The 12,339-nt window shown below is 33.5% G+C and overlaps 1 protein-coding gene across 2 annotated transcripts; it reads right to left on the bottom strand.

The window, feature by feature from the left end:
• Positions 1–317: 317 nt before the first annotated feature.
• On the bottom strand, positions 318–11,084 carry LOC132911373 (myrosinase 1). 2 transcript variants are annotated; one of them, XM_060968000.1, is made up of 8 exons: positions 11,048–11,084; positions 5,108–5,170; positions 4,572–4,687; positions 4,359–4,492; positions 2,581–3,257; positions 2,155–2,305; positions 1,232–1,473; positions 318–914 (listed from the first exon to the last, which is right to left on the bottom strand). In XM_060968000.1, the coding sequence occupies exons 2-8, from the start codon at positions 5,155–5,157 to the stop codon at positions 794–796; spliced, it is 1,491 nt and encodes a 496-aa protein (XP_060823983.1). In that variant the 5' UTR covers positions 5,158–5,170; positions 11,048–11,084; the 3' UTR covers positions 318–793. The 2 variants fall into 2 exon arrangements, with proteins under 2 accessions (XP_060823983.1, XP_060823978.1); XM_060967995.1 differs by lacking the exon at positions 11,048–11,084 and adding an exon at positions 10,224–10,401.
• Positions 11,085–12,339: the final 1,255 nt, after the last annotated feature.

Genomic DNA, 12,339 nt, shown 5'->3' with positions numbered 1-12,339 from the left:
AACACGATCCGCTATTTTGCTTTTCTCTTCGTTTTCGTTAACTATTGGTCGTGTAGAATGTGCGTAAACGAGATAGGCACTCGAACAAGTCGAATTTTTACCTCTTATCTCTAGGCCTTCGTAGCCAGCGCTTTATCTCATCCTTGCCCGATTCGATCTTCCAATATGAATAGGATATGAACGCAACATGGATAAATGTCCGTTAAATGAAGTTGTTCCTCGTGAAGCTGAGAATGTTATTTGATGGCACAAAAAAAGAGAAAATTGTATACGTGTTTTCATACAAATAAGACAATTTTGAAACAAAACAACGAACATAAGATAATGGATTAATTTAATATTAATGAACTTAATGCTCATAGGTGAAGGTAAGATTTTACATGTTTTAATATTATTTTTCTATATACATATCACGTTGTTATATACAAACGATAGTTTTTTCTACTTTTACACCCATCTTGTTATCCATACTTCTTTAATGTTATACATTTTTAAAATTTAAAACCTATTTACAGTGATGAATTTTTATCCGCGCTGGCTTTTAAATTATTAAAACTTCCGAAGAAAATAAAGATGAATGAAGTCAAAGATATAAAATTGTTTCGTAAGATTTGAATGTAAAATGAATGAAAAATATTGACTAAAAAGAAAACTTCTCTGAGAATAAATTTGTGAAAACATCATACAAAAACTCATAAATTATTCTGTACAAATTAATTTATTAATATGATCGGAATCTTGTACGCAATACTTACGAATATAAATCGTATATGATTTAAGGTAAGCAGAAATTTTAACAACTCCTATCGATTTTTCCAGCTGTTATGACATTTTGCCACCAGGCAGCAGACTTTTTCAACATTCGTGGTCTCTTTGGATCATTGAAGTCGACAGAGACGATACCAAAATGTTCGCTAGAAATTATAATACGTACTATTAGTCGTTTCCATCGGCATGAATATCCTGTAAGTTCTCAAAAAATATATTTTGCAACATATAAAGTGCAACATATATCGCTTAGGATACTTGTCTTCTGTATTTGTAAATATTAATATGCAGATCTGTATCTTTTATTTAAATCTGTATTTACTGTGTTTCGTGTGTTTTGATAATTAATTAATTTTTAAAAAAATGAATAAATTCAAGATGTTAATTTTATATCTACGGTTCTAAACTATTTTATGATGTAAAAAAATCACTGTACTCTCATATTAATTTCGTGATCGCTTACCTGTATCCCCTGTCCCATTCGAAGTTATCCAGCAACGACCATAACATATATCCTTTTACGTTTACACCATCGACGTGAATAGCGAGAAGCATTTGTTTTAAGTATTCGCGATAGTAATAGATTCTGTCGTCGTCGTTGAGTGTTCCGTGATCGGAAACACCGTTTTCAGTGATATACATCGGTGGGTTGCCGTAATTTGTCGCCAACTGACGTAGAACATATCGGAAACCTTCAGGTACAACCTGAAACATATAACAAAAGATTACTGTAACACGCGTTTTACCCATTAATTATTTTCGTAGCATATAAGTAACATATGAATAAGCACATATGTTTATTTATTAAATTTATCTGAATTTGCACAAAGAAATTTTTATAATTATTAAATTACATGTCGTCTCTTATCACGTCAGAAATACAATTATATATATTTATCTATTTCCATCATACCGTTGTAATCATAATAATTTATGTGTATTACGTATATTTATATTAATATAATCGTTGGTAATTTTTCTACTAAAAATATAACTATTATTTCGTATAAAGAAAAAGTGTTATTGAAACATACTGTTAAAATATTAGTTCTAAAATATTCCATTTTCCTATAGAATGAAGGATATAAGACGAAAAAAAATTTCAAGTAAAATTTTCCAGTAGAATTTAAAAAGTTAAATCGTATCTAATTAAATTTTCTCTCGTAACTCTCGACCAATCTTTATTGCTTTCGTAATAATATACAATACGATAGAAAAATCGCAATTATAAAGTTCAAATCTTAAGAATCTTTTCTTTAATAATTCATTCAAACTCTTTTTATTTATTTATTTTTCTTTTTCATTATTTTCTTTATCAAAAGAAATTAAGATCATTGGTTTAACTACTCAAGTACCAAACTCAAGATTGTAATGTAAAAAGAATACCTTCAACCAGTCAGTAGCTGACGATTGCCAGGAACTATCGATAAACTCTTTCACTCCTTGGTCATTTTCGTGGGATGGTACAAGTCCCATAGTACCAGCTGTAACTAGCCTGGCGGTATAATGATTTACAGCCATAAAGTCTGAGGTTCCACTGTAGCAATAAAAATAATATTAGATATAATTACTGATAATAGATGTTTGTTTCACCGAACACTTCAATTTCATAAAAGATATAACTTAGAAAACACGAAGTTGGAACCCCGCTGGGGGTAGCCACCCACATGCTATATTTATTTTATTTTTTTTTTTTATTACCAATGAGATATAACACTTTACCAAATGTCCTTCGGGACAAATTGTAAAAACCAAAATAAACTAAAAAAAAAACTTCAATTTCGCTTCAAAAAGAATAAAACAATTCAATACTTTATATATTTAATCCACTCTGCATCGAACGTGGGTAGACGAGATTTCATGTAACCTTGCTCTGCGCTCTTGTTGCCCACCAATTCTTTCATCACAAGTGGATAATCGCCCTTCTTAGAGTATATCGGGTGCATGCTCCAACCAACGTTGAATTGAAAAGACGTTTCCGCAGCATCGGCGGAGTCAGGATTTTGCGGCATATAGGCGCTTAAATTGATCAGAACACCAACTTGGCCCCCATACATGTTCTTAAATTCAGCCTCGTAGATCCTATAGGCTCTGGCGTGCGATTTCAACACGTTATGCATGCACAAGTACTCGCCGATTCCATGAAGAGTTTTACCAGGAGCATGTATACCAAGACTGTAGCCATTTTTACAAATAGCGATGGGTTCGTTTATCGGGATGAATTTGTTCACTTTCGATCCATATTCTCTGAATATGACTCTCGCGTAATCGCCGAACCAGTCGACCATTTCATCGTTCAACCAGCCTCCCATGTTTTCAAGAACTTGCGGATGATCCCAATGGTAGATGGTCAATATTGGTTCGATGTTGTTTGCTATGAGCTCGTCGATCACATTATGGTAGTACTGGACGCCATCCTTGCTGATGTTGTTCGAGAAACCCGTCGGCAGGATTCGTGGCCAGCTCACGGAGAAACGATACGAATTGAACTGTTGAAATATAAGAAGAAAATTAGCTGGTTTTATTACTATCTACATATATCGGCAGTTTTGATGATCAAATAACAATGGCAGGCACTGGTACTTCGATCCTGACTTTCATGAGTCTAGCACACACGAATACATGGGTTTTGGATTTCCATGGACCTAATTGGGCTGTTAAAATAGTAAAGTCTAAGTTAGGAGATTTATTTGTGTAAAAGGGATACATAGTTATGCGAAGATTTATAAGAGTTCTTTTGATCTGAATTTTGACGCGAATCAAGGCAGTATTGAAATAAATTGGACAATATATGAGAGGCCACAATAGAAGTTTGATATAATCGATGTTATTAATTTAGATTATTCAATTTATTACGATACTTCTATTGTGCTAAATGTAGAAAAGTTCGAGCCGTATAGAATTGTGTTAAATTATACTGGAAACTGAAACGTGTCACTCGAAGGTGAAGCTTTTTAAATCGAGCAACAACTGGCACGTTCCGAGCAACTCCGTTACTTAGAAGTGACGTTTTGACATATGTAATTCCGTGTAAGTTGAGTGAATTACGAACAGCAAATTCGCGTATAATTTCAAAGGAGGACGTTTCATTCTTTTCCTATAATATTCAACAATTACAACACGTATCTGGTATAATTAATTGCTATCAAGAGTTACCATTTTGTTGCACGTTGTTATACAATTACTCTTTATCTACTTAGGCTTTCGATCTGATCAGAATACAAAGTGCCTATGAATAAATAAATAGTAAAGAATTTTATTATGTATACGTATACAGCACTCATTCTACTGTATAATATGAATGAATCCATTATTCATGACATGTTATGATATATATCAAAACAATTTTGTACACTTAAGTTAAGAAATAAATTTAACCAATTATATCGCCAAAAGTTTTATAAAAAATTACATATTATTAACTAATAGAACATGCAAATAGAGATACAAGGGATCAAAGGAACTCAAAGCTACAGGACTGCAAGTAGAATAAGCATCTTAGAGACTATAGTAAACAACGCATTTGTACAAAAATGAAGAACAAAAATAAAAATATCACTGCTATTAACAGTGTATTACGATATATTTACCCCTAGCATCTTCAAAATAGCAACGTCCTCCTTGTATTGATAATAAGAGTTTGCAGCAACATCTCCCGTTTCGTTGTTGTAAACGCGGCTTCTACCATCATGAACGAATCGATCCCAAGTACTTTCTCCTTTATCTACGTTTTTAACGTGAAGGGAAAATTATTTGAAAAATTTACAGATTTGGAAGTTAGAATTAAAATTTGATCAACCTACCGCTCACATTCCAGGCACCTTCTATTTGATATGCAGCTGTCGCAGCTCCAAAGAGGAAGTTGGGCGGGAATTTCAAATATTCGTCCTTATCTTCTGCATCTTCGGCACACGCGGAGCTAAAAAAGAAGGAACTTTTAAAAAATAATCGATGATTCAACGAGCAATCTCCGTTTGAAAAACTGCATTGAATCGATCGTAGAAGAGTCGATCGTCACGATTGTAAATGGAAAATTTATTTATTTACCGAATCTTCGGCATTCTTTAAAACATAGCTAAGTGTAAAGCAGAGAAAAAGAAGAAATCGATTAATAGAACGATTGATTATCGAAGCATCGATTAATGGAAAATTTGAGAGTAGTCATTCGTAAGAAAGATTAAAAAATAAAAATTGAAACTGAAAAGAATGTGATATATTTTCATTTAAAAACTTTGTTTCTGCTTAACACGATCGTTAGATTATTATTTGAACATTTCTATAAGTGTACCTAAATATTGGAAAAATTTTCTTAAAGGAGAATAGAAAATTAAGTACTCACATTGCAAGTAGAAGAAGAATGCTGGATCCCAGCGAGAGCGTGGTTGACATGTCTGCTTGAAAACTATAAATGCATCCACAATTCTTACAACTTGTTTATATATTTAACACGTTGCTTTTATATGTTATCGAATCTTATTGATAATACGTAGCTCTTGGAATGTTTGTACATTCGCGTGCCTACTCACGCACCCTGCATTCAAGCTGATGTTTTTTTAATTAATTGAACGTTTAAGGATCTTATCAATATTTTCACATAATATCCACATCTAAACACTCTTCGCATTATTTTTCAAATAATTTCTTATCAATTTACTTTATTTTATCAATCTTTGAAACATTTTACAATATCTTTTTAATAAAATCCGTAATACTATAAAATGCTTCCAGACATATACATATACATTTTCTCCGATAAACTTCTACGTAAACATATTTACTTTTTGTTTAAAAACTAAACAATCTATATATATATATATATATATATATATATATATATATATATATTTAGACAACTTTAACCAATAAGTGACGTTTTTTGATAAAAAATTTCAAGTTCGTAAACTTTACGTAAAAGACCAATTTGTGTGTGACATTAACGTGGTGTCACAAAACACTAACATTTGGCCTGCGTTTGATTATACATACGTTGATAGCCACCGGACGCGATGGTGTTACGTAAGTGAAAGACACGGCAGATAGAAACAAGACAAACGGACGCATTTAAAAGGCATTCGCCGAAACGCGTTGTTTCTCCGTTCGAAATACCTCGAGAAAAATCATTCCAGCGGGTAATACGTATCCTGACAGGTAATCTCCGCGAAACATTCGGCTATAAGGTTATATAAGCTGGATAGAAAAATACGCGTGGAGGTTCGAAAACTTTGTTGCCGCGAAGATACCACCTACCGCCTCCCTTTCTCCGTTCTCCATTTTGTTTCTCGATATCCTGATACGAAATACGTTGTACGTTCGTCGTGGCGTGCACAGGAGACGCAGCTTTACGGCAGTTTGCAAAGAAAGTGGATCACAGGGTATTCTCTTCGGCAGAGGATAGGGAACATTATACGAGCGACAGTCGCGTATCACTGGAAGACATCGAGTCCGCCGTAATTCCGTCATGCGAACGACGATCATTCGAACGTTGCACGTGAATGCGGCCTGCACGTGATCGAGACATACGCAATCAACGTCGATTGCGGGTAATTTTTTCTCTAGTTAAATAGACAAGTGTCGTCGATTATCTTTAAAACTTCGAGCGCTCGACAAACTTTTATGACATTTTATATTTTTGTGTCAGAGTGTGATAAAATGGCAAGAAACATATAAGAGGAATAATTTTATAAATAAGATATTTGGAAATTAAACTGGTCGGCACCATTTTTTCAAAAGTATCTTCATTTTTCTATTGGAATACATGGTCATTGATCGGTATATATTTAATTCTTTCAATTGCTTGATCCTACCCTTCTCCTTCTCGTTATTCACAAATTATTAATAGTTTGCGAATGTTTATGTGCATTTACATTTTCGCGAATACAATTAGAGAAATACAACGTAAGTAGAAATGTATCCCACCTAGTGAACATAAGGTTCGCTACAACACATTCGCATAACTCGAGGTGAACTCGGCACGAAGGGGGCTCGTGACATCATACTTATGAGCGGTTCTAGGGCCCCTTCCGCCATGCACCAAGTACGGCCATCGTGGAGGTTTCAGCCGGTACGAATCCGGCGCCTATGAAGGTTTCCTCCACGAAAAAAAAAAAAAGTATTATAGGTACTTCGGATATTTTATATATTTAACAATGGTATGGAACTGAGTGATAGAAAAATGCACGGAATTCGCATAGTATGCAGAACTATAGGAGCGTTCTCAAATTTTCTTTCGTGCAAGAAACTTATTACATAAATAGTTTTTCAATACTGTATCAAGCATGGAAATCACGGTAACCATAAAATATACGAATTCAATGGTTTGGATCCTTTTATAGCTATGAGACGCAGTCTTATACTCGTAAAATACCCCCTACAATGTATTGGGTCGGCAACTAAGAGATTGCGGATTTTGCCAATACCATCTAATGGCAAAGTCCGCAATCACTTAGTTGCCAACCCAATAATATCGGATGGCGAGCGAACTTATTACACAACCTAATATAATAGATCCTTTTTCAAATTTCTTCCTTAGCACATCGCGAAACAGTTGAAGTTTATTGATAAAATAAATCTCACCGTAATGAAAATCTGTTACATTTATCAGAGCAACTGACGTTTTGTTAAAATATTTTCTTCCTCAACGGGAGATTTTCGTCTGATGTTAGCGGCGGCGTCTCGATGCCGCTAGAGAAAACGCGATGGAATTTTCTGCGCTGACGTGCACCTCCGACCTTCTTAATTGAAATATGATTAAGAAATGTTGCCGCGGCAGCCAGAGCTTTCTCATTTTGTTAATTGTCTCAGCTAATTCACCTCTTTCTTGCGGATAATGCGATAAAAACGTTTTCGTCGCGTTTCGGGTCAACACGGAGAAAAGTTCGATAGATAAAGTGCTGTCGATTGGCTACGTGCGTATATACGATTCTTTGAACTCGCGAAACTTTCAGATAGAATTTTACGATACCCTTTCCTTTCGAAACTCGATTGTAACGAGAAATTGATCGTGGAAACATTTTAAAGAGGCTCGATAATACGAATAATTAAGCATCGAGCGTTGATTAAAAGTACTTTTTACCTATGCAATGTTAAATTACGAAGAAGCGGTAGGATCTTCGTATATGACTTACGTGGTGATTCGCTAGGAAAGTGACGCAGAGGAAAGTTGAATATTATAAGTTTCTAATAAAAGAATCGTTCGTTGATATACATATTAGATCGCGGATTACTTTTACAAGGTTTACGATATTTGAAATTATTGGAATTTTATTGTATTACTAATATCCGAATGTAAATTGTCTCGATATTATATTTGGAAAATTGCTTTTTATGAATAACGATTAAATAATTTATAGAACGTAAAAACACACGTATATTATCGAAATTTTGTTATTAAAATGATAAAAAATTTCGAAGTGATGCGGCAAATAAGATGCTTAATTCATTGGCAGAGGGTAGTAGAAACAAAATGATATATTCATTAAATAAATCTAACGCGTAGAAATTTATTAACGAATCAAGTACTTTCACTCCACGATAGAAATAATTAATCGAGCAATTAAGAAATTAATCTATGATAATAATTTGAATACCACATTTTTGTCTAACTGATTAAAATTTTCTATCAAGTTTACATAACCTTTGTTATGTTTGTTAACAAAATATCCTACTAAGTAACTACAAGTTTTACTCGGTTCTACTAATCCGTTATCATTTATTAATTGATATAGCGACTAACATGAAACAAAAATCAGATAATTTTATGCGAATCGCGATAACGAGGTACGATGTTAACTATACGTATTATCGCGTTGTTTGGATAAATGATCGAACTTGAAGATAACATTAATTCTGGCTTTATTTCCAGATTACCGTATGCATTGGTTGTACTCGAAATTCCACTTATCGTAGGCCAATACGTTCGTATAGGACAGCAAAACTGTATTCTATGTCGTCAATGAATTTATGTTTACGTATCCTCTATATATACTGTTCAATCGAAAATTTATATCGAACAAATCACACGAGCACGATTGATAGAATGACGAAAATGATAAATCGAATAAACGAGAAGGATAAATCAAATAAATGTGGAAAACGAAATGGGACAGAGTTGAAACGAAATAGAACTGTCGTTGAATGATTAAAAGTAAAATAAATGTCACAATACCACGTTGCAACCACAACAGATACATTCGTTGTATATTACGACGCTGAATATTTGAAGTAACTTTTAAAGAGTATCACCGCTTCCATGCCACGAGACTTTCAGTAGAATTCGTAGACCGTAACATTTTTAGGAAGAAAAATTATTAATGCACCAGTAAGTTTATCTAAAGTTAGTGAAATATAAAGTTTTCCCAAGTTATTCGAGTTTTTAAAAGGAAATTCCGCTGTTAAAACGTATTTCAAAAGGGTGCTTCTGCATTCTTTGTCTACCCTTTCTTCTCTAATAATAAAAATATTCGTAAACGTTATTGTATAAAAAGTTGAATCGATTCCTTACGCAATTATCACTTAATCACGAATGTGCGTTTTGAAATAATATATTACAAGAACACAATTCCCTCTTTTTCGTAGATTTCATTTTACCGGATGTAGCCGTCTCTTTTCCTTCCCTATTGAATATTTTCCGAAAATAAATTCATTTTCCTTTCCTTATGAATCACTTTTCAGAGTCTCAAAATCTTAAGATGTATTTTTGCTCAAAATCTGTTGCATAAAAGATATAACTTAGAAAAAACGAAGCTGGCACCCCGCTGGGGGTAGCCGCCCACATGCTATATTTATTTTTTATTTATATTTTTTTTTCTTCACCAACAAGATATAACACTTTACCAAATGTCCACAAGGACAAATTGTAAAATAACCAAAATAAAATAAAAAAAAAAAACATAAAAAAATCTGTTGCTAAAACCTAGCCACATATATAGTAAAGGCACATCTAAAGAAGAAGAATTGCAGATATACCGAGATGTATCCTAACGAGAAAACATGAGTTGTAGTTAGGTGTTTTGCGATTTATAGCCATGATATAAAAAATCAAGAGAGATTGCTTGCATCTTATCGACACATTCGATGTCGACTAACATGCTGTCTGCTTCGCTTTGTGTCTTGAAAGCACATCCACCAACTGTGGATTATTATTCATTTATGAGACATTTAAAAGTGCAAAATTACACAGAATCCGCATAATACGAAAAAATGTCTAAAATATCTAAAGTATAGTGATTCCTATAATATTTCGTAGGCAGTTCAATCTTCTACCGAGATACTATCTTTCAGTTGACCGATTAAAATTACTAAATCTACTATAAATTTGACTTATACAACTGCACATCGAACGGTCCATAACATAATTGAACTATTAAAGCAAATTTAGAAATCGATTTACATTTACTAGCTTTTCGTTCTTTGATTATTTATATATTAAAGTAAGAAATATTTTTCATTCGAAATACCTTTTGGTGTTTCAAAGACTTGCACAAAATTTGATAATCGATGGTGATTAACAATTAATCGCTTCTAACGTAAAATCACGAAACCGCAATTTCTTATGAAACAGTTCTTATGAAACATTTTTTAGTAGAAGTAGACACTCGAGACTGAACGGTATTACCGAGAAACTAAAACTAAACAATTTCTCCTTGAGGCTCTACTTATATAGATATCTACATATGTATGAATATACGTGTCTCTCTCATTGCCGCACGCTGACCGAACAATTCTTCAGTGGAAATTGCCTGATAAAGATTATATTCTGTTAAGTTTTCAATAGTTCCTTCCTGGTGAAGGAAACTATGACTCAATAGTTTGTAATATACATACATATCGCTTCCCTTACGACATACGTTGTGCAAAAAAAGTTAAAAATACTCACATTCCGATACAGTATGCTACAATGCGTCATGCAGTAAATATATATTGCATATACATTATATAATAATTGAAACGAATTAGAAATAATACAAGTATACGATTCTATCTAAAAATATGTGTTGAAATAAGAATTTGAAAAATGAGAATTCTATGAAAAATCTTAAACAAGTATATTAAATCATTAAAAATATTTCTAACAAATGTTAAAGTAAATTTCAAACGAAGAAGATGAGATTGAAGAGACTATAAATTTGATCGGTGGAAATCAGTATTATATAGTGTACAAAATACTATTAATATTCTCAACAGGATTGTAAAATGTATATAGATATGTAAGTGCGTGAGTGATTTCCAATGAATAATTTATCGTGCAATGCTCGACAAGATCGTGCGGTATTATACATACATTGTAATGAACAGGAATTTTGTTTGTATCGATCATAACATTTAGTGGCTATCTGTACGTGTAAAAACTGACGTTCGATCGGAATCTGATTTTCTCTATTATCGAGTTCTTCGATATATAACACGAATATTCCATGGAGAATTCCCGGAGATACGAAAAATGGGAAATTTTATAGTTTCAATTTGTTAGTAAACGGAATAAAATCTATTAATCCGAGAGTTTCAAAGTGAGATTTCTACTCTGATGAAAAACATGTATGACCAAAATGACGATTCCTTCGTTCAACGCGAGTTTCGTGATAACTACATTTTTAAGATTATACCTTTCTATCTTCTATTTACGATATTCGTAACATTTTAAGAACTTTATAAAATACACGTCTAGTATTAAACAAGAAACGTTTAATTAGTCACCAGTTTAATCTGCCATACAAATATTGTATTAAACTCTACTTCAGTAATTTTTCATTGCAATCGCAATAAAATGTACTTACACGATAGTATCATAAATTCTGACCATAATAAAAATAACTTCATACAGCAGTTATATTAAAACGACGAGTAATCTTTTAATACCTTTTAGTCGCATGCTACGTTACAGTACAAAAATTCTCTAAATGGCTATTTTTAGCTTGCACAAGCTACTTCCTTCAACCATTTTGTTATTTATCTATCGTTATACGTGTGATTTTTATACTTTACACGATTTTACTTTACGAAGGTCGACATTCTTCCAAAGCGTTGCTGTTTTAATCATCAAATTACTGTGTTATCAAATTAATCAGATGATTGTCCGAAAGATCTTTCACGACTAAGAATACTCAGTCTCTCCTACGCGACAATCATTTCTAGGTCAATCTAAAGAATCTCTTTATAACACGCAACTTACATCTTTCATCTCCAAAAAACGCGTCATCTTCCTCCTTTTTCTCTCAAAGAACACTAATTTTCCCAAACCTCGTATTCTCGCTGATTGAAATTGAAATCCGCTTAAAAACCAAGCCTCTAAGAAAGGAAAGGAGCGGCAGGGGTCGAGGTTCATCGTGACCGGAAAAAGCTAACGGCGGAAAAGAGACGAGAAAGCATGCATCGGAAGCTGTCTCGCCCTCGGCAGCTTTCCATTCTTTGTCCAGAACTCGAGCCAGTAAGTAGTAGCTGCTTGTGTACGAGTCAAGGATGTGCGTCAGAGGGTGGACAGAAGCCCTGTGTTACGACGAAAGGGCGGAAAGGCGGAGGCGGTGGAACGGGGTGAGAATCTGGTAGGACGTGGCTACCCCCTTTATCAAAGGCCTT

This window comes from Bombus pascuorum, chromosome 1 (assembly GCF_905332965.1).
Source record: "Bombus pascuorum chromosome 1, iyBomPasc1.1, whole genome shotgun sequence".
NCBI classification, from domain to species: Eukaryota; Metazoa; Arthropoda; class Insecta; order Hymenoptera; family Apidae; genus Bombus; species Bombus pascuorum.
The sequence above is the reverse complement of the archived record's forward strand: the minus strand, read 5'-3'. Positions and strand labels throughout refer to the sequence as shown.

Coding starts and splice junctions, on each gene's coding strand:
- LOC132911373 (XM_060968000.1), bottom strand. CDS start 5,157: ATGTCAACCACGCTCTCGCTGGGATCCAGCATTCTTCTTCTACTTGCA. Junction 4,493..4,571: donor AGGTGCCTGGAATGTGAGCG/GTAGGTTGATCA, acceptor TTAAAAACGTAG/ATAAAGGAGAAAGTACTTGG. Junction 3,258..4,358: donor CTATTTTGAAGATGCTAGGG/GTAAATATATCG, acceptor ATATTTCAACAG/TTCAATTCGTATCGTTTCTC.